The sequence below is a fragment of the Bos indicus x Bos taurus genome, chromosome 10, assembly GCF_003369695.1.
Source record: "Bos indicus x Bos taurus breed Angus x Brahman F1 hybrid chromosome 10, Bos_hybrid_MaternalHap_v2.0, whole genome shotgun sequence".
Classification (NCBI taxonomy): Eukaryota; Metazoa; Chordata; class Mammalia; order Artiodactyla; family Bovidae; genus Bos; species Bos indicus x Bos taurus.
The window spans coordinates 4210988-4237128 of NC_040085.1; the positions used below are offsets into that span (position 1 = coordinate 4210988).

Here is a 26141-nt window from a genome sequence, read left to right on the forward strand (position 1 = left end):
CAACAACAAAGAGATAAAAACCCAATTAAAAATGGGCAAAGAATCTGAGTAGCTACTTCTTCAGAGACGATATACAAGTGGCCAATAAGCACATGAAAAAATGGTCAACATCAGCCATCAAGGAAATAAAAAGCAAAACCACAATGAGATACCACAGCATACCTACAAGGAGGGCTATGACAAAAAAGAGAAACTAACAAGTGTTGATGATGATGTGGAGAAACTGGAACTCTTACATACCGCTGGGGGGATTTCAAAACAGTGCAGCTGCTTTGCAAAACAGTCTGGCAGTTCCTTCCAAAGGTTAAACACTGAATTACCATATGACCCATCAATTCCACTACTAGATATACACTTGGACAGCTGAAAACCTATGTCCACACAAATACATAAATGTTCATAGCAGCATTATTCATAACAATGGTGGAACTTCCAGAAAGTGGAAACAAAATCCAAATGTCTATCAACTGATGAGTGGGTTAATAGAATATTATTTGGAAGTAAAGGGAAATGAAGTATTGACATATGCTACAACATGGATAAACACTGAAAACATCCTAAGTAAAAGAATCCAGTCATAAAATACCACGTATCATGTGATTCCATTTATAGACAATGTCCAGAACAGACAAATCTAGAGAGAGAGAAAGTAGATGAGTGATTGCCTAGGACTGGGGGAGGCAGGTCGTGTGTGAAGGGCAAGAGGGAAGTGACTGCTAAGGGCACAGGCTTTACGGGTAGGCAATGAAGTGTTCTAAAATTGTGGTCATGATTGTAGAAACTCTTGTCCAGTTTTGGTTGTACCCCGAACTGCTGAATTATATACTTTAAATAGGTGAATTGTCTAGTATGTGCACTGTAGCTCAATAAAACTGCTATTAACAATATTAATGAGAATATCAATAGCTAAGTAGACCCTGCTAGAATTAAAAGGAAAAGTAATTCTTCTTCATATGGGTATCTCTGTTAGCTCTGCTCAGGTGAATACATATATATGGGATATTTTTATGCTAATGATCAAGCTGCACCAACTTATTTACCCCTTTCTGTCATCTCAGTGACAGTAAAAGTACATGCGTATTTTTCCACACAACACATTTATTCTTTATCTCTTACATGCCCTAATGACTAGAAACAGTACACGCTACCAAGAAATACAACTCAACAAAGCTTAGCCAGAAGCTAAGACTCTGGACGGGAGTTCAGCAAGTGATGGCAAATATGCGTTGAACAACGATAGGAAAAAAAAAAAAGTGAGACAAGGAGAGTCTGAAACATGATAGAGAAAACAAACCCTCTTGGAGGGTTATGTGATTTTGAAGACAATTAGACTAACTCTGTTAAACTCAAGTCTTAAGTAGATTAGAGTGACTGCTGTTCAAAGACCATAACTAGTTCATTAATATATTTTAGCCTTAAGGTCTTATGAATCTGTAGGCGTAACCCCACACTTGATGCACTGTACCAAGGGCATTCAGAGCATATACTCTATTTTTGGGAGGAACATCGTTCCCTTCATATGTTTAAAGAATGCCTACTGTATACTAATCATCGGTGACATAAATGAATAAAGCACAATCATTGCCCCAGAAGAGACTGAGAGGCTAATGTCAACCTGTATATGTCAGTTTGGAGGCAACAGGGATTTAATAGAGGAGACATATAATTCAGTCTGGAGACATGAAACAGAGCTTTTTAGAGGATATAATGCTGGAACTTATAAGGATATACTGGGGTTCATCAGTTGGTGATCAAGATAGAGACAGAAGTAGGAGGCTCAGTGGTAAAGAATCCACCTGCAATGCAGGAGACTTGCAGGAGACATGGGTTTGATTCATGCGTCAAGAAGATCCCCTGGAGAAGGAAATGGCAACTGACTCCAGTATTCTTGCCTGGGAAATCTCATGAACAGAGGAGCCTGGCAGGCTACAGCTCACTGGGTCACAGAGTCTGACAAGACTAAGCGACTAACAACAAAAACAGACGTGGGGTGCAAGGAAGCATGGAGTGTGTGTGTGTGTGTGTGTGTGTGTGTGTGTGTGTGTGTACAGTCACTCCAAAGAAAAGGCAGAACATCAAAAAAACCCAGGGAGCAAAGCCTTGCAGACGAGCAGTCTCATGTTTGCTTGGTTGTAAGCGGAGTGCAAGTGTGCTCAGTTGGGTCTGACTCTGCGACCCCATGGATTGCAGCTCACAAGGTTCCTCTGGCCATGGCATTTTCCAGGCAAGAATACTGAGTGGGTTGCCATTTTCTACTTCAGGGGCTCTTCCTAACCTAGGGACAGAACCCACATCTCTTGTGTCTCCTGCACTGGCAGGTGGATTCGTTAACCACTGCGCCACCTGGGAGTGGAGGACCAAAAGCAAATGCGAGTAGCTGCTACAAAATCACAAGGTGATGAGGCTGGGGGGTCTCATCCGATGACCGTGGACTGGTCTACATGCATCATGCCACTGAAATATTTTAAGGAGAGAAGGGACATGGTCAGATTTTTTGTATTTGAGAGTAGTAATAATGCCTATCAGAGTAGTATGTCACCAAAGAGTAAATATCCAGGATTCCAAATCTTCAAATCATATCCTTCCAAATACCACCACCAAGAACTTAATAAGGGCATTATAACAACAGATATTACTAGGTGGGAATTTGCTTAAAATCATTACCTTGGGCTAAACCATATATATTAATAACTCATAAAGATTCCTTTTGAAAGTCTAAACTAGAAACCAGATGGGTCACATAATCTTCATTTCTCTGTTTGGCCTTGTGTTTTAAAAACTGTAGTGTCTTTGGATGAACCATGTATTCCCACAGGCCTGGCAATTCCAGACTGTCATATACCACACACACATCACAAACATCACACATTCATGCGACTTGCCTGGCCTCTGCCTCTGTTCACACACTGCTATTCTAGTCGGAGGAAAGACAGAAAGCCAAGTCCAAAGGAAGAGTGTTTTTCCCCTAAGTCCTGGAATGTAACTGTCGTCATCACACACCTCCCTTCCAACGGAATCCCCACCATGGTCTTCAAAGACCACAAATGGAGGGAAAAAAGAATATTCAAAAGTCCTCCTAGGAAAATTTTAAAAGTCCTAGGAAAAAGGTCATAATTAATCTAAGATACATCTGTTCCTTTGTGAGCGACAGCACCCCTAACTCCAAGGTAGTAACCCTGAAAATACAAACTAACAATCACAAGGGATGGACTGGTGACAATTCTTCCCATTAATTTCAGTGGTAAGGCAGAGAGGAAGGGGAAGGAACAATCTCTAATTGGAGGTATGTTAGTAATGTCATTATCTCATATGAATAGTACTTTTCTTCTTGCAAATAATCCATATTAAGTGATAATTCCCAACCAAAATGCTTTAGAAAATATTTATATTTTCCTCAAAATCTTTTAGAAGACATTAAAATAGAATGAAGATTAGTTCTTAAAAATTTAAGATAGGAAATTGAAGTGTATATATATGTGTATATATATATATATATATATATATATATATATATATATGTAAAAACCATGTTGGAGAAGACTCTTGAGAGTCCCTTGGACTGCAAGGAGATCCAACCAGTCCATTCTGAAGGAGATCAGCCCTGGGTGTTCTTTGGAAGGAATGATGCTGAAGCTGAAACTCCAGTACTTTGGCCACCTCATGCGAAGAGTTGACTCATTGGAAAAGACTCTGATGCTGGGAGGGATTGGGGGCAGGAGGAGAAGGGGACGACAGAGGATGAGATGGCTGGATGACATCACCGACTCGATGGACGTGAGTCTGGGTGAACTCCGGGAGTTGGTGATGGACAGGGAGGCCTGGTGTGCTGCGATTCATGGGGTCGCAGAGAGTCGGACACGACTGAGTGACTGAACTGAACTGAACTGAACTGAATAAACACTCTTTTTCACTATACTTTTATTGCATCTTATTCGAAAATACATGGATTACTTCTAAGTTCCCAGAAAAATGCAGACCTATATATACTGCCAAATTACCATAGCACTTCTCACAAAATGCTACCTATTTACAATTAGTAAAGGAAATTCTGCTATCTCCACAATGTTGAGTTGCACTCTCTCACTAACTGTTTTGGCCTTCAAATTAATTTTGAAAAACTAATTCTAATTTTGAGGTTTGATTTGAGGTAGAATAACAATATTTGTAACTGCAACTATAAGGGGAATCCTACAAGTTATGTTTTTTATCTACAATTTTATCAATGATAAAGCACTTCTTGTGAAATCAAGCCCCAGCTTTACATAGTTTTATTCAAACAAGAGTTGTCCACAGAAATTATTTCTATTTTACTATTTTTTCTATAACTATAACCCTAGAAGTTATTCATGAAAAGAGAGACAAATGGCACAGCTGTGGAGAATATAGTACTCCAGAGCTCCTAACAGTTTTTTTTCTGTTTGTATCATGTTCAAATATGTACAAAATGTATTCGAGTCAAGATAAAACACTGCTTGTCTTTTTAACGTGTATATTTTCCAATGAAATTTAGTTTCTGAAAATGTACAAAACTCTCTAATCACAGTTTTAAAAATAGTAGCTTTTGGAAACTGATAATAAATGAAGTAATTAATCTATTAAATACGAGTGGAATAAACCCACTCAGATTATGGTAAAATTGTCATTATACTGATTTAAAGCAAATCAACACACTAAGGAGGAATGATTCTGCGTATATCCTTTAATGAATATCTGCTGGAAAAACACCAAGTGGGAGAAAAATCTCTTTAACAGAAGATACATGCAATACCCCCAAATGCATCAACTCTAGCAGCACCATGAGAATACATTATCTAAACTTTAGAAGAATTTAAATGTAATAGGTGCTCAAAATAGCCAATTTTCCATTAAGATAATCAAACTTTTTAAAATTTATCAGTATAAAAATAGCTTCATGAACTATTGCTATATACACATATCTGCTCTCAACTCTCAAAAATGTAACAGCAGCTATTTATCACTATATTACTATATATCTGAGAATCATCAAATCACAATGAACAAAATAAAAAATTGCAGTTTTCAGCGTTACATTTCAGTATTACCCTCTAACAGCCCTGGAAAACTATAAAATTAACTATTTCTGAGAGAATTTTAGATAGCTTTATATCTTTAAAAATATCCTAGAGTTCATTGAGAAATAACGAGTCAATTCCAAAATTCCATATAGCTGATACTATGAAGAAAACAAATCCCTCCTGGAATGAGACCACAAAACCATCCTCCATATTTTATATAGATAGATAGATGTATATATTATCAAGCATACAGTATTTTATTTAGTATACAGATGACTCTTGAACAATGCAGGGAGTTAGGGGCGTCAACCCTCAATGCAGTAAAAAAGCCATGCATAGCTTTCCAGGTGGTCCTCTGTATCCTGGGTTGCACACCCATAGATTCAACCAACTGAGGATTGTGTGCTACTGTAATTTTTACTATTGAAAGAAATCCACTTATCAGTGGACTCTGTAAGCTCAAACCTGTGTTGTTCAAAGGTCAACTATATAGTTCATCTAGACTACAGCCTCAAAGGAAGCCCTGAACACTTCAGTGGGTCAGTGTATACCTGTTCAGTCCCAAAAGGATATTATCAGTTAGGTTAAAAAAAAATATTTTCTAAGAAAAAACAGCAATTCAGATAAAACTTAATACTATTTCCCCAAAGAAATTAGTAAACATTTTCATCCTCATTATCTTCCTATTTTACACATCTCCAGACTTTAGAAGTCTGGAGCATTCAAATAAATATACTTTTAAAAGTGTTAATTTATCAGAACTTCTTTAATGAAAATATTTTTGCATAGTTTATAACAAGGACACAAAACAGTACTGTAGCACTTGACTAAGGAATACCGAGCAGCTCTTACATTTTAAAATTTAGTCCAGCAGCATAATTTTTAAAAAATCAAAGAAAAGAGTAAATAAAGGTAACTCTATAATGCCAGTAAATAGAATTTAGATATAAAAAGTTGTACTGGCTTAGTAAATAATAAAATACAAAAGTAATTTTTAAAAAGTATTTGTGAATGAAATTATATGCCTGGGACTTGCTCTAAAAATACAAACGTGGAAGAGTGGGTAGGATTAGGAATGAAACAAGACTGGCCATTTTTTCCTAAATTTTGAAGCTCAGAGATAGGTTCGTGGGAGTTCACCAAAGTATTATCTCTTTCAAATACATTTGAAACTTAGTGTAAGTTTAAAGATTAACAAAAAAAATCTTGCTTTTCTCTTTAAAACTAAGTAGTACTTCTTAAAAAATAAATAAAGCTTATAGAGTAAATAAACTATAAATACATTACTAAATTTTCAGGACCGAATGAAAACTCAGGGCCTTCTTTTTGGCATGTTAATTAATGAATCAGTAAGATTTAGGCATAAAACTTAAATTTTAAGAAGAGCACAAGCTGGCTTGCTAAATAGCTATTACTATAATCAACTCAATCCACTTGACGGACTAGATCACTGTTTCCCATATCCTTCCATCTTTTAAAACACACACACACACACATAGATGTTCTAGTGATTTTGCTCCTAATTTAGCAATAAAATGATAGCAACCAGAACAGAGGAATGTTGGCAGAATATCTTTTTTGCTGTTCATTCTTTCCTGCTGAAATAAGTACCAAGGAAGAAAGGCAAAAATAAACATTATATGCAAGCCTTAAAAACACAGATTTTAAATGTTTTTTTTTTTTTGCCATGGTTAAAAAGGATGCTGTATCAAGTTTAAATATTTGTGAGTTTCAGATTTAAAGAAAAATTATTTTAATATTCTTTGTGTAATTTATGAAACATTGATCTTATTTCTATATAGTTTTCCTGACATAGAAACAGTTCTTAAATTTCTGACACAACAATGCGCTTGTTTTGGGGATTAGACTAAAATGCACTGTTAACTAACTTGGTAGTACCTACTAGGATCAAAAGTGCTGAGCTGTAAACCCAAAGTTGTTACTAATAACCCAAGCAACCTAGGACAAATCATCCAACTTCCGGAATGTGTCAAAGGCACAGGCTTTCAAACTTTGATGTTTTACCCTAGAATCCAGCCCACGCTAAAATATGTATGTTCCTGAAACACCGTTTCTTCTCCTAATGTTAAGTTTTATTTTGGTTTTTCCTATTTAATTTTACATTTCATTTTTTTCATAATGAAATGAATAACCTAAGTGGATTTCAAACCACTACAGTTTGAAAAATCCTAGATTACACCATCTCTGAAATCTTTAATGCTATTTTGATATTCTAACTTTAGTTGTAAATGATTCAGTTTTCTGTCTCAGGTAGAAATCTTAATTTTAATCAAGTAACTTAGTGAGTATTCATTAATATTGATTGATATAAAATAAAAAGTTCAGAGGATAAATCTTCTAAAATCCTAAAGTACTTTTTAAATAATAAGAAAACTCTAAGATTGCACAATGCCTTTAATATAACCAAAAGCTAAAATCGACCTGTTAAATTTCATTTTCAGAACTCAAATATCTCCTTGGCTAACCTATATATTCCAGTCAAATAAGCTGTATCTTCACATCAAAGAAAGTAACTCCTACTTGACCCCCAAGAACAGAGAAAATCAATAGATGACCAGTCGCAGTTAGTAATTCCAAGCACTGAAGATTAGAAAAGTAATAAACACTCAGAAAATTCTAGGTGCAAAAAGTAGATTAGAAACAGCTTTACCAATGATAAATACAAAAATTCGTATTTCTTAATGCAACAGTATTCAATGCACATGTCTTGTTTAAGTTTTAGCCAAAGAAATCAAGTTTATAATTATGTTCACTGTAGTTAACATCTATTTACTAATTGGATGTGCTAAACAGGAAAGAAATTTTTGCTTTCCTCAATACAAATATTTTAAAAACTGCATATGAATCACATTGTTCTTTAGTAGTAATATGGTTTACTATTAGTGTAAACAGACAGTCTTCAGACTAGATGAACCAAAAATGTTCACACGTTCAGTCACTCTTACAGCTATAGAAACGAGAATGTGCTTATTCTGAAATACTTAGAGCATCGCCTCTATGAAAACTCCAAAATGTGCCTCTTTTATGCAAAATTATTTGCATTTTTAGAAACAAACTGGAATAGCCTCATAGTCAGTTTTCCCCCCTTTCATTCCTAAGAAAAACCTTAAATTTCTTCTTCCTTGGGCTGAGTACGAGGTCCCTCAATGCCTCTAATAAGTTTAGTCCTGTACCCCTAATATTCAACCAATTCAATCAAAATTAAAATTCTCATGAAAAGAGTTTGGAGTATCTCACTTCACCATTCTTCTGAATATGCTAAAGAATTCTATTTTTTTGAACTGGTCCAAAAAGAGATGCATGACAAAGGAGAACTTTTTTCTTAATTTTAATTAAAACTACCTAGGTCAAAAGTTTCCAAAGAAGGATAAAAATAAAGACAATGACTAATAGGTATTTGTTTACATTTGCAGATTCTCAGATCTCCTTACATCCTAAAAATACTCCAACATGGCCAATAATTAGTGTAACTGGTTTGGAATATATTTAGAATAAATCGCATCTTTTTAAAGTATCAAATTCTTTAAAATTCAGAAGCATGTGAAGATTTATCTTTTGTTAGTTGATGTGCAAAAGTAAGTCTGACATTAACAAGTTCATGCTGGAAGTTACACCAATAAACCGTTTCCTTGTTTGAAATCATACAGTGAGATCTCCTCTAAGTGACAGCAAAGCTTAATTTCAGAGTAGGAAACCTAATTTTTAAAAAATTTTTATAACTCTCAAGAACATACATGAAAATGGAAACCAGGTTAACAAAGAGGGTCTTTTACAGGCTGGGTAAAGAAATAAATAGAGGGGATTTGCAATAATATGTTGTCTCACTGAAAAATGATTTGTAGTATAATTAGCTCAGTAGCCCTCTTTCTACAAAGGCAGTGGAGATTGCCCACTCCAGTCCATCTAGGCAACTATAAACTATAAATCAGCAAAACTTTTCTGAAGTTAAGAGTTAAAAAAATAAAAAGTCTGACCTGGAATTTTGACTCAGGGTTGTAACTTTGCAAGATTTATCTGAAACCAAGTGAGTTTGTACACGTTACTTAATCATGACGGCTGAGCTGAATCTGTACCTATGTGTGAACGGCAGTGCGTTCTGGGTGGGTTCAGGCCGCGGCTCCGAGTTCTGCGTCAGATCAGGTGTTCTCTCATCATCTGTCCCGTTGATGCTTTCTGGTGTTAAAGGAGACTGAAGATCCCCACCTGCTGATTCCTTTAAAAAAAAAGAAGAAAAAAAGGCATGGGGATTTAAAAAGTGTTACAGTTTTGTTAAAATATACAAGGTAATCTAAAAGTTAAAACTGACTCTGATATATGTTACTTATGAAATATGGTCATATTTCAACTGAAATTTGAATCAAAGGCTTAAAAAATGAAATTTAAACAGAAAAAATTTTAAAGCAAAGCAATGCACAAGAAAACTATCTGAAATGATACAATTTAAAAATGTAAACATACAATTTAGAAATGTAGCTTCAAAGAACTAAAAAACTTCCAGGTTATATAAGCAATTAATTGGCTAGATGTTCAAATAATTATTTGAGAAGAAAAAGAAAATAAGACAAAGCTGAAAGATTATTATTTATTATTTATGGGAGGATAGGAAGAGAAAGAATGAAATCTCAAGTCTCAATTTTTTTATCTGCCATAGTTTTCAGTTCTCAGAGTCATTCAGAAAGGTAATTGGAAATATTCCTGTAACATTATATACAATGATGTTAGTGTATTTCAGCTTTTCTTGCCTGCTACTCATAATGAAAGTATTTCTCTTTGCAAAATTTCCTGTTTTATTTCTATCTAAGTTAATTTAAGTTATCCCACTGGAAAAGAGATGGAATTTAAAACAAAGCTCACTCTGACACTTACTCTTATGACTGTCATCACCAGATTATCAGAAATCAGAATGAGGTGTCATTTGACAAACCCATTAACCAGGGAAGGTCCCAGCACAAGATGGTTAAAGAGCAGCCTGGTGGACCCCTTACAATTTCAGACCAATAAAACTTCAAAACTGAAATATTAGGCTAAGTTAGGCAAGAAAATGAAAACATTAGTGTTCAACAGGGGAGTGGCTGGGGATGGTCATAATTTGTCAACCTGAAAGAATGTAAGATCTCCTCAAACAGAAACAAGATGAATATGTGTAATATAGGAAATTGCTTATAACTCGAAAAAGAGGATGATATAAGGAGATATCTAGATTATGATAATTTATATACTTTATGTAACAATTATTACTCATGGAGAAGCACTAGAAAGAAATATGGAAAATATTAATGTGGTGAGATCAACTTTCTTTTCTGGGGCTTCTGGTTTTATACTGCTTTATGTGTTTTATTTCACATTTAAATATTTTAACTAATGGTACCATAATGCTATAAATTATACAAACTATCAAAAGATCAAAAGCCTTCCTTCTTGATTCCACATCCTCACCTATTTTTCAATTATTAATGGAACCTCTAGTTTGACATTTAATTTTATTCCTGTAAAATCTTTCTTCTGAATCTATTGTTTCTATTAACCGATAAGTTGATGCACAAATAGTTTCCAATATTGTGACAACATGAAATTGTTCTACAACAAAGTCAAATCCTACTGAGAGAAGAGTAACCAAAATGACTATCTCTTGATCAATCACAGGCCATATCAATTAGCCTGGAAAAGTTTTAAGCAGCCAGTAAAACCATGAGGTATTCATATCTGGTTTCAATAAATCAGGAAATTTTTTTCTCCAAGAAAGGCCAAACTAAAATAATCCAGGTTGACTGTCCAGTCAACTAAATGCTAGGTTGGCCAAAAACTGATTCAGTGAAAATGACAACAGAAACAAATCGCCTTGTTAACATGCAAGAGCACAACTAGTATTAGCAACGAGGACCTGCTGGAGCTGGTTGAGAAGAGTGTGAGAGCGAAAAGGAGGTTAGGGTTAAAAGAGAGAGAGGAGGTCGTCTGATTTCTGGCTCTTACGACCTTCTGGAATGAAGTAAGAAAGTTGATGAGGCATGGGTGTTGGGGAGGATAGTACTGTTGATGCCACTGAAGCAGACTGTTCTCAGAGACAAGCTAAGGAGGAGAAAAGGAAGAACGGGACTCAGGTTGCTTTTCTTCCAGAGGCTCAAATATTCGCTATATTTAACAAAAGGCATATTTAAGTTACTCTAGATGCTATATCTAAAACGAAAACAAAAGCCCTGGGCGTGTTTTATTTTTAAGGATGTTTGTAAAAAAAAAAAATCAACATTTGCTCAGGAGAACAAGAAATAGCTCCAACAGTACATGAGGGCCACGAAACTCCATTGCCCCCCAACTGCTCCAACTACCACAGGGGCAGCCTGAAGAATTGTGTGAAACCTTCCAGAAATTTTACATATGTTAAAAATAGCACTGTGACCCTTGTTTTATTTAACATATTCCAAATATCTAGTTGTTTTTAGATTAAATTCTGTGCAGTTTCCTATTCAACTGTGGTTATTCCTTAAAAACTTTAACTTTCATAAAACCTACATTTTATATCTTTAAATCAAATATCAAAATTAAAAGCATGAAGTATATTTGGCAGAAACCAATAAAGTTCTATAAAGCAATTATCCTTCAATTAAAAAATAAATCATTTAAAAAGCATGAAGTATATCTGCTAGACTACAAACTTTGAAAAAGTAGGGTAATTTCTTTTTAGAAAGGGATTCCTAAGCTAATATAGCTAGCACGTCTATAGTAAATGTTTAAGGAAAAATATATCAAATGATATATTCTTTGGTCACAGTGACAAAAAATAAAAACTTTGCATTTTAAAATATGAGAGTACCAAGGAAGCCAAAACTAGAAGATATGACCATATTATAAAAAAAGAAACCTGAGCAAGGATGTAAAAGATTCAGAAAGTGCTTAAGAATTCTCTTTCCTCATTTATGAAGTGGCAAGAAAGCCCTCCCCTGAAAAAAGCAAAAAGCCCCAGAAATATCTTGAATCACATGGGAAAGAAATGATGTTGGCTGCCACTGCAGGCCAGGCCTGAAGGGCGCTGCCACCAGCCTTCTCTCAGGTGTATGTGCCACAGCAGGAGGGCGGGGTGTCAAGGCTTAGCTCTACTTGAAGAAAAACAAATCTTGGGAAATTGTAGACAATCAAATTTGATATGATTTATGTAAGAAAGATTCACAATCAGGATTAAAGACACATATCTGCACTGTTCTTAATTTTGGGCTTCCCTGGCTCAGTGATTAAGAATCCATCTGCCAATGTAGAAGACGCAGGAGACCTGGGATCGATCCCTGGGTTGGGAAGATCCCCTGGAGGAGGAAATGGCAACCCACTCCAGTATTCTTCCCATGGACAGAGGAGCCTGGTGGGCTACAGTCCATGGGGTCACAAAGAGTCAAACACAACTCTAAGAAAGATTCCTAATCAGGATTAAAGACATATGTCTTCGCTGTTCTTACTGTGGAGAGGGAATAACTATATGAAGAGAGCTCTAGCAAATCTTTCCTAAGGTTGTAAACATTGTTCTTGTAGTATTTGGTTCAGTAAATATGAAACTTGTCAAATGATACTATGACTAAGAAGGTATCATAGTTAATATACAGGCATTCACTAATTTTAAAGGTATATTTTTGGGCTAGATATGTAACTAATATAGTTTAGGACAGTAACAGGTCTAAATGCAGACCACCTTTCAAAAAATCCATTTATACCAAGAAAATCTAAAACACTCAAGATTTATTGCATTTGAAATGTCCTTAATTCAAATCTCTGACCTTATAGATTCAAGAACCACTGCCCAAAGAGATCAACTGACTGTCATAGGATCAAATAGCTAGTCACAGAGGTTCTAATAATCACTCACAAGAAACCAGTGCCATTTGGGCAAATGCAATTTATTGCTAAAATGAGAATTTTTAAAATTATGACATTTACCAAAAAAAAAAACAAATTGATTTTCTCTGAATACACACACTCACACACATAGAATCTATTTTTTCTATACAGTGAATTCTAAAAAATCTTGAGGAAAAAGTTAAGACATACTAAATCTAAATCAAGACAGCTACTACAATATGTTCAATGCTACACAACCTGACATATTAAATGGAAAAAAAAAAAAAGCCCATGACTTTTGCTTGGCTGCAAACAAGTGATGGAATTAAATAGATTTTTCTCAGTTTAAAAGTCTTAGTCAACTGACAGCTAAAAGTTAATTTTTTTCAACTCCAATGAAGAAACATTTGGACATTATTTGATCATATAGCCCCTTTCTCTATTAAATTAACTGAAATACAGTATTTTGCAACTGTGAACTGTGTAAGAAATTTCAGGTTTAAAGTCAATCATCACTCTTGATTATATATCATTGACTGTTTTAAGAGTCCCATGGAAACATGAGGACATAAGATCTCCAACAGAGAAAAAGTTTTAAATTAATGTCTATTATTTAAAGAGAGATGTGAGAGAACCTGACAACTTAACACATGAGTCCATGTATTCCTAGAGATGTTACCTGGATGAAGACAACACGAAGATTATGACACAACCTCATATTTATACAGCGTGTACAATCTTAGCTCAAGAGTCCAAGAGGGAATTGGCTAACTCTGCTCTAAATGCCAGACGCCTTTCATCACAAGCCTTTAGGGAGATGGAAGGATTTATCTACAGCAGTGTTGCTCAAAGTGTGATTCTCCAGATCAACAGTCTTCAGCATCTCTTGGAAACCTGTTAGAAATGCACATTCTAAGGCCCTATCTCAGCCCTTCTAAATTTAGAAATGGTTGGGCCTCAACAATTTGTATTTTAACAAGTATTCCAAGGGCTTTTGATGTAGGCTTTATTTAATTAAGGCATCTGTATTTTTCTAAATAACACTGTCAAGGCTTTATATCATCATCTTCACCATTATAGTCACATTACAACTCAACTGTTAACATTAAGCCTTTACTATACATTAAGCACTTTGTAATCCTTAATTCTCACAACAACTTTGTAAGGAAATAACTTATTCCCATTTTATGAATTAAAGAAAATACTAATGTGCCTAAGCTCAGAAAACTAATAAGGGTTAGAGTCCAGATCAAAGCCGAGCTCTAGAGTCTACATTATCGCCATTATTGAACGACATTGTCAACATGGCATTATCATTATCATATTTATTCCACCCAACAATCCTGTAAGGTAAGTAATGTAACATTCATGTTGCAGATGTATAAACAGAGTTGGATTAAGCAAATTTTTCAAGATCACATAGTGGCAGAAAAAGAATGTATGTCTAAATTTGACCTGAAAATACATATGCCTATCTTGTCTGCAATACAGCCTTGAATAAAAGCAAAAGCTGTGACTATCTACTATTATCAATTATCACATTTAATCTCTTGATTCCCTTTGCTGAATTCCTGAGTAATATTCTATTCTCCAGGCATAGTGTTATTCTAATAGATTGGATTAAACCAGTGAAAATCAAGCTCAAAATGAATAGAATCAGGGTGGCCAGAGATAACATGATTCAAAGTAAAACAGAAATATTAATGACCTCTGTAAGGGACTGTCATACAAAAAAAGAAAGGAGAAGAAAGAGAAATGAAAATACTTTTCCCCCCTATTTCTCTGGCTTCTGTAAATTAACAATCAGACTTCAAATATTTTTAAAAGATAAATGAAGGTCAGAATATTTTGGTTCTCAAATGCTAGTGTACTTAAGACATTTCTTTACTCATTGTATTTCACAGCACTTTCCAAATATAAACATCTTCGATTCCTCTGATGAAAGTAAAAGCTTAAAGACATTCCTTCCACCAAAGACAAGCAGGGACCTTAGCAGCAACTTGTAACATTGCCCGACTAATTAAACAAAAACAAGTTACGATTAGAGAAGAGGAACTAAGTACAACGGCAAAGTGTAATCTATTACAATTTTATTAGAGTCTTTGGAGTATTCTTCTATTGAATGTGCTGGAGCATCCTGCGGTGGCACTAGAATCATTCACTTGAGGAACTAGGGCTCCCAGTGTGTGCTGGCACTAAATTTTAAACAGGCTTTTATGTTTAAAAGCATCACTACACTATCAGAGCACTTAGGGAGATTCAAGAGAAGTTTCAAAATGATCATTTATGTTATTCCAGGTCTCTGCAAATACAGAGGAAGAATAATGGAGCTTTGGCTTCAATCCAGAGTTCACCTTTAGCCTGTGAGGAAATGTCTACTTTAAGCATACTTAACAGAGCTCTCCTTTCCTCTGAAAACACTCAAAACTTTTTATACCAGTAGGGTTTACCAAATAGAGTTGGGTGTCAGGGGTGGGGAGGAAGGAAGAGCAAAATATTTTCTACAATGTTCCAATCATTTGGCTAGTCACAACATTCCAAGGCAATCACTATCTACTTCCTTAAAAAAGTTTTATGTAAAACAGCTACTTACGGACATATTCCACAGAAACATTTGTAACATCCAATCCTTCCTGTTATAAAATCTCTTAAGAACACTTCAAAAACAATTACCCTAGAGAAGAACCCAGTATAAAGCTGAACCTTACCCATAAGATTTCAACTGAAATAAAAATTTTAGAAAAGTCTATTATTAAAAAGCTAAAAGTTACTGGCCTTCTCTGAGTCATATTATTACATTAAAACCTTTGTAAAAGTACTGAAATGTAGCTATTTAATGAATTTTATTTGGAGATGTAATTAATTTCCAGCTGAAGAATACAATGGACAAGTAGCAGGTATTAACTAACCCGTTAAAGGAAAAAGTGATACTTTATAAAAACCTACAACCTTTGGGTCTCAGTGCTGAGATGTAAATGTTTCAACTGTCAGATTTAAACACATCTTAAAATCAGGTAGAACAAACTATATTGTTTATATATTTTAATTTTCTGTATACTGTGATGACATCTTAAAAACCCTTCTAGTTAGCCAGTTCTTAGAGATAGCAGGGGGCTACGATGGGAGCATGCCTTTTACATGTAAATTAACCAGTCCAGGAAATACTCTTTTATCAGGCCCCTGAATTTGGGGAGACAACATTCCAAGGGCCGGGTGTTAGGCAACTGGAAACTGCCCTTATGGTTTAGAGCCAGTTGAAATCATGCAGACTAGTCAATCCTCGTTGTTCACCCTGCCTGCCATTCCTAAGAGAAATCCCAATACAGGCTCTAGCCTTGGTTTGTGTTCTCCTGCACTCCTGCTTTCTGCCCGCTGCCCCACCTGAGGCGTCCCTGCTGCCTCCTAGAGGGGTGCCATGCCTCCTGTTAGGGGAAACACAATGAAACTAACCAGCCTGGCCAGGCACCATAGTAACATTTGCATGAATTATTTTATGACAGGAGGTCCTGATAAGGAACATGGAACTAACAAGCCACCACCAAACGCAAGAATTTAGGAAAGGCCAAAAGAAGATGTCACATGCCCCACCACCTCCCAGAATCCTTCTCGCTGCATCCATCTTGCTTGAGCAATGCATGGACCACCAGGAAGGACCCTGAGTCAGAATGATTGGCCAGAGACAGCCAGAAACTAGCCTCATCACCAGAAAACCCGAGACTGTGAGTCACGTGACAGAGCAGTCCTCCTGGGGTCCCTTTGCCTGCTGTGCCCCTTCCCAATAAAGTCTAAAGTCTCTTGCTTTGTCAGCACACGTGTCTCCTCGGACAATTCATTGCTGAGTGTCAGAGAAGAGCCCACTTTTGGGGCCCTAGAAGGGGTTACCCTTCCTGCAACACTTCTAGGACCTGTGAGTACAATAAACTTTTGTCTCCCCAAGCCTCTCCCACGTCTCCTCTAGCCTCTCCCACGTCTCCTCTTGCAGCCACACTCTACTGATCATCACGGAAGACAGAAGACAGACAACAGGGCAATCTATGCTCTTTGTGTACAACTGTTTTCAAGTTGTATGCATATTAGAAAACTGACTTTTAATTACTAAACAGATTTCCCCGCCATGAGATTCTTATACACATTGATATATAAGGGGAAAAAAATCCTTTCTCCACTGCTGCTGCTGCTGACTCATTTCAGTCGTGTCTGACTCTGTGCGACCCCATAGATGGCAGCCCATCAGGCTCCACCATCCCTGGGATTCTCCAGGCAAGAACACTGGAGCAGGTCACTTCATTTTCACTTTCTCCACTAGTACAGATTAACTGAAGAGTGCATTTCTATGTCCACTTTGAAAATCACCTTAACTTTGCCATTATTTTTCTAAATTTATCTCTGGCATAAAGCATATCATCTAAAATGAACAAGGAATAGAAACTATATACCCACCTGTGAAGGTGTACTGGTAAGTTCCATCTTTTCTTGTGATTTCTCCTTTGCTAGTCGAGCAGCTTCTTTAAATTCCTGAAACTTTTCTGCAAACTGAATGCAGAAAGACTACATACATTAACCAAATAAAAATAGGTCTTAATGCCCACTTTTACCCTAATTTTCTTCCATTCTACTGAATAATTGACTTGTATACAAGCAACTTAGCTCTCAAATCAATTACAGGCGTAATATGAAAATGACAGGAAAATAAACCTAAAATCAAACATTAGCATACCATAAAGTACTCTGACAAATCTCATTCAAAAACATCAGGATACAACTAAGTTAGAATTTGGCGTCAGCTAGCTTTGCTACGTCCCTCCTTGGTTGTGCAGATATTCTTTACTAAGACCAAGGTAGGGGACGGGGGTGGAGGTTGGGAGTGAAATCAGTAAAGATGGGCACACTGTTTATCACAGAGAAATTTAAATCACCTAAGTGTCCACTCCTAAACATCTCTGTATCTGGAGTAGGCCTTTAACTTTTACTAGGATATTAACTCTTGTATTACCTGAGGCATTTTATTTTCAGCAATACAAACAGCAACATTTATTAGTGTCACTGATTGACATTAGTAGATTTTCATTACCAAATATTCCTAAACAGCAGCAGAAAGGAAAAGCAGGTCCCCAAGAAGGTCTTTAAGATTGGTAACAATTTAAAAAATTACTTTTGTGAAATGCTAACTCTTAGGAACTCAAGGTAGTCTAGTAAATAAAGGTCAGGGCTACAAACAGTATCTCTTTATGTACTGGAAGTGGAAATTACTGTCCCATTGTTCTCAGAGAGAATAAGCTAAGGCTACAAAATAACCAGATTTTTCAAAAAACTGAAAACCTTTGTGCAACTTTAAACATCTATTAGAGTTGGCAATAAAAACATGAAATTACAGGTCCCTCTCAAACCTGATAAACCAGCCCCAATTTCACTTGTATCTTGGGGAAGGAAAGCTTTGGAAGGAAAGGCTCATGATATTCTGACCTACTGCAGAGAAACGGAAGAAGGTCAAAATTAAAGCTGTTATAACAACTTTCCTTCTTACCTTAAACTTGTTACCCCCCATCTATAACTTGTAGATCAGGAAACTGAATCTGCATTATTATACTTATCTAATTGAAGAGACTATCATATTACTGTTAAAAAAATCTGAATATAGAGCTAAAAAGGTCACATTCACATTGTTGGAAATGAAATAAAAGAAAAACCATTATTAGTCTTTATGTAATTTGAACTAGTACATAAAGTTTTTCTTATACTAATTTGGCATTCCAAGGTAGTTAATGTTTAAAACTCTCCTCAACTTCACAAAGACCCAAGCTGCCGTTAATTTTTATAGACTTAGGTTTCCATGATAACAAAATACCACTTGGAAAGCACTCTGACAATCCAAGCATAGTTGAAATTTTCCTCATCCGTCAACCTTAGGAGACCACACATTTCTTTTCAGCGCTCCTGCTCTCTGCATTTTGAGAGCACCTTGTCTACAATTGCCTGCAGAGACTTCTCTGATCTCTTATAATGCTTTGTTTCATGGATGGTTTTTAGTGATAAAAACAAGCCAGAATATTTCCATGCTTGCTTCATTTATATAAAAGATTATATACTCCTCTGGGGCCCCTACAAAGCACCAACCTTAATCTTCAAGGTAGCTTGGAAAATAAGTCATGGTTTTGTTATTTTGGGGCCAAAACATTCTGAAGAGATTGATCACAAGCTCCTGGAGCCAAGTCTGGTGAATAAATACACTAGGGTTGACTCCAGGAGCTAATGGGTCGTTTCCTAATAGTCAATCCACCTTCACGATACAGTACTAGGACTCACTACCAGTCAGTGTGGTCAGAAATATACACTAACTTTAAAGAGGAAAAACAAATTCTTTAACTATAAACGCCATTCTCAGAAAAAATATCAGATAAGAGGAAACAATATGATTGACAGATTTTAATAAACTATTTCCTTATCACATTAGCTTTTGCCCATAACTTGAAAGATGTAGTTATAAAAAAGAACCAACTTAATAAAGTAAAAAATTACTCAGGTTCAAAAATCATTTCACGCAAGTTTGAGAAATTAATCCACAACCTAGTTCCTTTGTTGTCAGGAAATTCAGCAAGTGTAATATAATCATAGTTTTAATGTTTTTGCTATAGGGTTTAATAGACAATTTCAAAAGAAAAGTTCCAAAAAGGTTCTGAGTAATGGCAAAAATATTAGAATAAATGTGTAATTTCCTGAGGGGATTGTTTATGGAGGGGCAACGCTTAACTGGATGCATATGTCCCTGCTTTGTTGAAATACTTTGAGGCTAAAACTCATACTTTTACCACAGTTCAAGAAATGTATTTGGAGAATATGGTGGGTGTAAGAGACACGTAATTAGGCAACACTTGCTTGTCTTAATTATCTTATAGAGAATGACTTATAGTCATCAAGATGAAAGTTAAAACCGTTGTAAAACTGAGCTTTCAACTCTAATTTATATTAAAGAAAAGATAACAAAAGCACTTGAAAACAACGTTCAGGAAGTTTTACAACTAAAACCAAAGGAAAGAAAGATTATTTTAACTACTGAACTATCTAATTATAACCAAGTCAATAAATATTCACAAAAGTGTAAGATTTTTTAAAAAGAGCTGATTTTTAAGAATCTAAATGATCTCTATAATGAACAGTTGGGGTTTAAGTTAAGTATTAACAGTGTGCATCCAACAAAGCCTGCTTACCCTGCACTTGAGCAATTTCAGTTCCCAGGTCATCGGATCTGACGTGTACCAAAGCATACATAAAATATGGTTCAGACGTAGGGTTATTCTTTTAACTGCATACTTCAAACAGAGAAGTTGTAAACATAACCCTCTGGGTCTGGTGAGCACTAAATGTGAAGTATAAAGGTGAGCAATCATCCCCTTGATCATCTTGCTATCCTGCCATTGTTTCCTTCTTCTTATAAGCTCTTTCTTTGTGAGAGCCACAAGAACTCAAGATGCTGCTGGTATGAACACTTCATGGCTTTTTGCTTCTATGCAGGACAACTGTTTTTTCCCCAATATTTTGCCCAGGTGATGCTCTGTATTTTTTCAGCCATTCTAGCCATAGCAATTTACTTGGTTGGTTCCAAGAACTCCTCAGGGTCTCTTAGATCTTACTCTCTGTTGTATCAGAGAGCTCAGAGTTATTCTCACCCAAACAAAGCATAAAACAGAATTTATATGTCAAAAAGCTGAAATACCACTATCAGCTTGAGTTTCCACAATTCAGAAGAGTTTGGTGTTTACCTATATTGCAGAACATCAATCAAAGGTGCTACCCACCAAGCAAAGTCCATATTAAAGTGATAATTCCCACCTTTTATTTCCTATCATACCTAGTTAACCACACAAATGTCAATACAACACATGCAATCAATGGTGACTACATTTAATGTATTCAACAATGTTTCCAGTTAACAGTGGAATCTACTGATCTCTCACTTCTTGCTCTAAAGTCACTACAGTCATTCTGAGAATACCAAAGAAACTTCTCCTACATTTTATACTCTCCATTTTCCATTACATTTATAAGATGTCTGACCAGATGATGTAGATTTCCACTTGGATCTTATGATTTAACTTACTTTCGAAAGATGATGCTCAGAGGAGAACCCCAGTCCATAAACAGTGTTTGCCCTGCTATCGGCCCACTGGCCAAACTTCTGAGATGTTTTAGTAAATGTCATGTTTGGAGTGATGGTGCTGTTAATTATTGCCTGAAAAATAAAATAAGTATGAGGAACCAGCCAAAAATTCGCAAATAGACAATCAAGCACAGGACTACTCAGTTAGATAAAAACTTAGGATTCCTATTGAGCCACAATGTTAAGTATATGAAGAGAGTTAGAGAAACAGTTTTTAACATTATAAGTGATAATGTGGAAATATGGTAATAATAGAACCATAAATACAATGGTACTCTTTCACAAATTTCAACACTTAACAAGCAAAATAAATGTTCCTGTAATGCAGAGAATTTTAAAGAGTTTATAATGTGGTCAGTGTCTTCTCTTTGAACATTTAGGATTACTACCTATTAATTCTAGGTGATGTTCATTGGAAGCAAGTTAGGTTTTAGCAGTTGCTTATTTAAAAGTAAAGTCTCCCTCCCCACAGCGTCTTACAAAAATGAAGACACCAAATTTTATTTGAAAACTATTTTCTAAAAATCCATCAAGAATTTTCTTAAAGCCAACTTACCTGAAATATACTGTGATACAGAAAAGATTTTCAGTCATTTACTAAGTTTTCCTCTACTCAAGAGCAAAACAAACCCTTAAGTATATACTTTGTTGATGTATAAAGTGGTATAAAATCATGTTAATGAGAATCACTATCATTTTTTATTATAATATAGTTCCTTAGAAAACTAGTATTGGGCTTCCCTGTTGGTTCAGATGGTAAAGAATCTGCCTACAATGCAGGAGATCCAGGTTTGATCCCTGGGTTGGAAGATTCCCTAGAGAAGAGAATAGCAACCCACTCCAGTGTTGTTGCCTGGAGAGCACAGAGGAGTCTGGCAGGCTAGAAAATTAGCATTATTTTATTAAATATTAACTTTGCTGATCACTTTAATGAATTTCAACTGTCCTTTACCACATTAACTTAAGTTCATTCAGTCCTTCTGCCAGTACTTCTAAAGGGTAGAATCAGTTTTAGTTAAGAAGTCTAGTGCACTGGAATGACCCAGAGGGATGGTATGGGGAGGGAGGAGGGAGGAGGGTTCAGGATGGGGAACACATGTATACCTGTGGCGGATTCATTTTGATATTTGGCAAAACTAATACAATTATGTAAAGTTTAAAAATAAAAAAAATAAAAAAAAGAAGTCTAATGACTTTGTAATTGAGATTGAGATTACAAAGTGATCTCAGTAATAATAAAACAGATATGTTATCAAATCCATAAGCAGTTACTTGGTGCACTATAAAATTCTGAATAAAAATGAAGCATTTTCAGGACATAGCTAAATCTGTATACCACATGAACAGTAAAAATGTAAATATTTATTCACTATGAGGTATTGATGAAGTTATAATGAGTGCCTGATACCTGTCCTACTAAAGTAGACAGTAAGAGTGTAGTGCCTTGCTTTCTCTCAGACAGTAGTCATGTTATCTTTTGTTACATGAAAGCCCTTCTTCTCAATAAGCATTTTTACCTCTGACAAAATTTATATACTAATATATTGCCTTACCCTTTGGTTCAAAAGCTGTTTTTCCTAGCATGTCATTCTAGATCCTATAAAATGTAGCTAACAATTGCTCTAACATGTGGCCTTAGTCACTCAGTCATGTCTGACTCTGCGATCCCATGGACTGTAGCCCCCCAGGCTCCTCTGTCCATGTGATTCTCCAGGCCAGAACCTTCTGCAGGGGATATTCCCAACCCAGGGATGGAACCCAGGTCTCTTGCATTGTAAGCGGATTCTTTATTGTCTGAGCCACTTGGTCACAAAGGGCATAATGTACAGGGTTGTCATCAAATGAAAGATTAAGTGGGAAAGAATATACTAATAGTAAGGAATTGTTTGAATATGCAACTTTTTGTGTGTGTACTACTAAATGTCTAACACAATTCTAGGAACTTGAGATACAACAGTGAGAAGCAACATGATTATGCATTACATTCTAGAGCAAGAAGACTTGGCTGGTGAACAAACAAACCAGTAGCTGAGCAATGAGATTTCAGAGAGTAGTAAGTGCTGAGAAGACCACAGACCAAGATGGGATAAAGCCCGAGAGACAGGAAGACCAAGGCTAATTTGGTGGTCCCTGAGGGTTTGCCGAGGAGGGTACTTGTCAACTGAGATCTGAGGGTTTCCAAGGATACACACAGGTATCTTACAGCTGATCCTAATAACTCTCACACAGTGAGGCAACCACAGGACTTATAAAGCATGTAAGGGACGTGACCCGTGTGCTGCTGATTTGTTGTTTAGTCGCTAAGTCTAAACTCTTCTTTGACCCCATGGACTGTAGCCCTCCAGGCTCCTCTGTCCATGGGATTCTTCAGGCAAGAATACTGGAGTGGGTTGCCAGTTCCTTTTCCAGGGGATCTTCCCGACCCAGGGATCGAACCTGCATCTTCTGCATTGGCAGGAGGGTTCTTTATACTGCTGCTGCTGGTTACTGACCTATTTTTTGCTATTTCAAATTAACTTCTTTCTGCTTTTATGTTTAAGAGCTCCGTTTTAATTTGCTTTCTGAATCTTTCCTTGCCTGCATATGACTTGTTTTGGGATTCTTTAATCAGTGAAGAAAATTCTAAAATAATAGATGAATCTGCATTTAAAATAATTTATTAGAGTTCTTAGAATAGAATGCCATTATAAATCCACTTTTTAAAAATTTAGTTTTTTAAAATTAATACCTATGTCTCTCAATCCCATAGTTCTTTTTTTCAAGGAAGAGTAGTAGAAATGCTGGGTCGCCACTGACATATAGTGCCCTGATCCTGGCCCCCGGCCATACCGATGTCGGCAGCAGGATTAGAAAATCTTTGAGCAAACTTCACATGCACAGTAAAGGCCCTACGTGAGAAACCAAGGGACGTTTTCTAATCAGGAGCACCTAAAAGTTTTCCCAGCTCACTGTGCTGAGCAGAAACAGAAGCGAGGGTACAAAGAAGAAACTCGTTCATTTGGCTACATCAAATCAACTGCCAGTGCTTAACCAAAAAGCTACTTCTATGGGGAACTGCAGTAGTTCAACTGAGCTCAGTTCAGTTCAGTCACTCAGTCGTGTCCGACTCTTTGCGAACCCATGGACTGCAGCACTCCAGGCCTCCCCGTCCATCACCAACTCCTGGAGATTACTCAGATTCATGTCCATTGAGTCGGTGATGCCATCCAACCATCTCATCCTCTGCTGTCCCCTTCTCCTTCCACCTCCAATATTTCCCAACATCAGGGTCTTTTCAAACGAGTCAGTTCTTCACATCAGGTGGCCAAAGTATTGGAGTTTCAGCTTCAGCAGTAGTCCTTCCAATGAATATTCAGGACTGATTTCCTTTAGGATGGACTGATTGTATCTCCTTGCAGTCCAAGGGACTCTCAAGAGCCTTCTCCAACACCACAGTTCAAAACCATCAATTCTTCGGAGATCAGCTTTCTTTATAGTCCAACTCTCACATCCATACATGACTACTGGAAAAACCATAGGTTTGACTGGACAGACCTTGGTAGGCAACGTAATGTCTCTGCTTTTTAATAAGCTGTCTAGGTTCGTCATAGCTTTTTGTCCAAGGAGCAGGCATCTTTTAATTTCATGGCTGCAGTCACCATCTGCAGTGATTTTGGAGCCCCCCAAAATAAAGTCTGTCACTGTTTCCATTGCTTCCCCATCTGTTTGCCATGAAGTGATGGGACCAGATGCCGTGATCTTAGTTTTCTGAATGTTGAGTTTTAACCCAACTTTTTCACTCTCCTCTTTCATCAAGAGGCTCTTTAGTTCTTCTTCGCTTTCTGCCAAAAGGGTGGTGTCATCTGCATATCTGAGGTTATTGATATTTCTCCCAGCAATCTTGATTCCAGCTTGTGCTTCATCCAGCCTGGCATTTCACATGATGTACTCTGCATATAAGTTAAATAAGCAGGGTGACAATATACAACCTTGATGTACTCCTTCCCCGATTTGCAACCAGTCTGTTGTTCCATGTCCAGTTCTAACTGTTGCTTCCTGACCTGCATACAGATTGCTGAGGAGGCAGGTCAGGTGGTCTGGTATTCCCATCTCTTGAAGAATTTTTCACAGTTTGTGGTGATCCACACAGTCAAAGGCTTTGGCATAGTCAATAAAGCAGAAGTAGATGTTTTTCTGGAACTCTCTTGCTTTTTGGATGATCCAACGGATGTTGGCAATTTGATCTCTGGTTCCTCTACCTTTTCTAAATCCAGCTTGAACATCTGGAAGTTCGTGGTTCATGTACTGTTGAAGTCTGGCTTGGAGAATTTTGAGCATTACTTTGCTAGCGTGTGAGCTGAGTGCAATTGCGCGGTAGTTTGAGCATTCTTTGGCATTGCCTTTCTTTGGGATTGGAATAAAAACTGATCTTTTCCAGTCCTGTGGCCACTGCTGAGTTTTCCAAATTTGCTGGCATCTTGAGTGCAGCACTTTCACAACATCATCTTTTAGGATTTGAAATAGCTCAACTGGAATTCCATCACCTCCACTAGCTTGGTTCGTAGTGATGCTTTCTAAGGCCCACTTGACTTCGCATTCCAGGATGTCTGGCTCTAGGTAAGTGATCACACCATCGTGATTATCTGGGTCGTGAAGATCTTTTTTGTATAGGTCTTTTGTGTATTCTTGCCACCTCTTAATATCTTCTGCTTCTGTTAGGTCCATACCATTTCTGTCCTTTATTGTGCCCATCTCTGCATGAAATGTTCCCTTGGTATTTCTAATTTTCTTGGAGAGATCTCTAGTCTTTCTCATTCTATTGTTTTGTTAATAGCATCAGTTTAAAAAATAACTAGATAATGGAAAATGTGATAGAAAACATAACTCTGGTATAGCAGGTAGATTTTGTTAAATGAAACAAACCAAAAAAAAACACAAAAAACAAACCTTTTCACTGAGTTATATAAGAGCCTCATAATTACAAGCTGCAAAGTACATTCAAAAATGGAAATGACAGAAGCAATAGTTCATACTGCTTCAGAAAGAAAAACACATGAGGATTATTTAATCACAATGGACTTGGGCCTACTATACTTTTATATACCATTTAACTGCCCTCTCTAATAACCACA

The 26141-nt window shown here is 36.5% G+C and overlaps 1 protein-coding gene across 2 annotated transcripts in view; it reads right to left on the reverse strand.

Annotated features, from left to right (window-relative positions):
* HOMER1 (homer scaffold protein 1) overlaps positions 1 to 26141 on the reverse strand; it is a 139268-nt gene that overhangs the window by 64011 nt on the left and 49116 nt on the right. For both annotated transcript variants that reach the window (XM_027552948.1, XM_027552947.1), the window contains exons 3-5: positions 20971 to 21102; positions 17316 to 17408; positions 9131 to 9270 (exon numbers count right to left, since the gene is read on the reverse strand). In XM_027552948.1, the coding sequence (XP_027408749.1) occupies positions 9131 to 9270; positions 17316 to 17408; positions 20971 to 21102 (365 nt within the window). The remainder of the gene's footprint in view (positions 1 to 9130; positions 9271 to 17315; positions 17409 to 20970; positions 21103 to 26141) is intronic.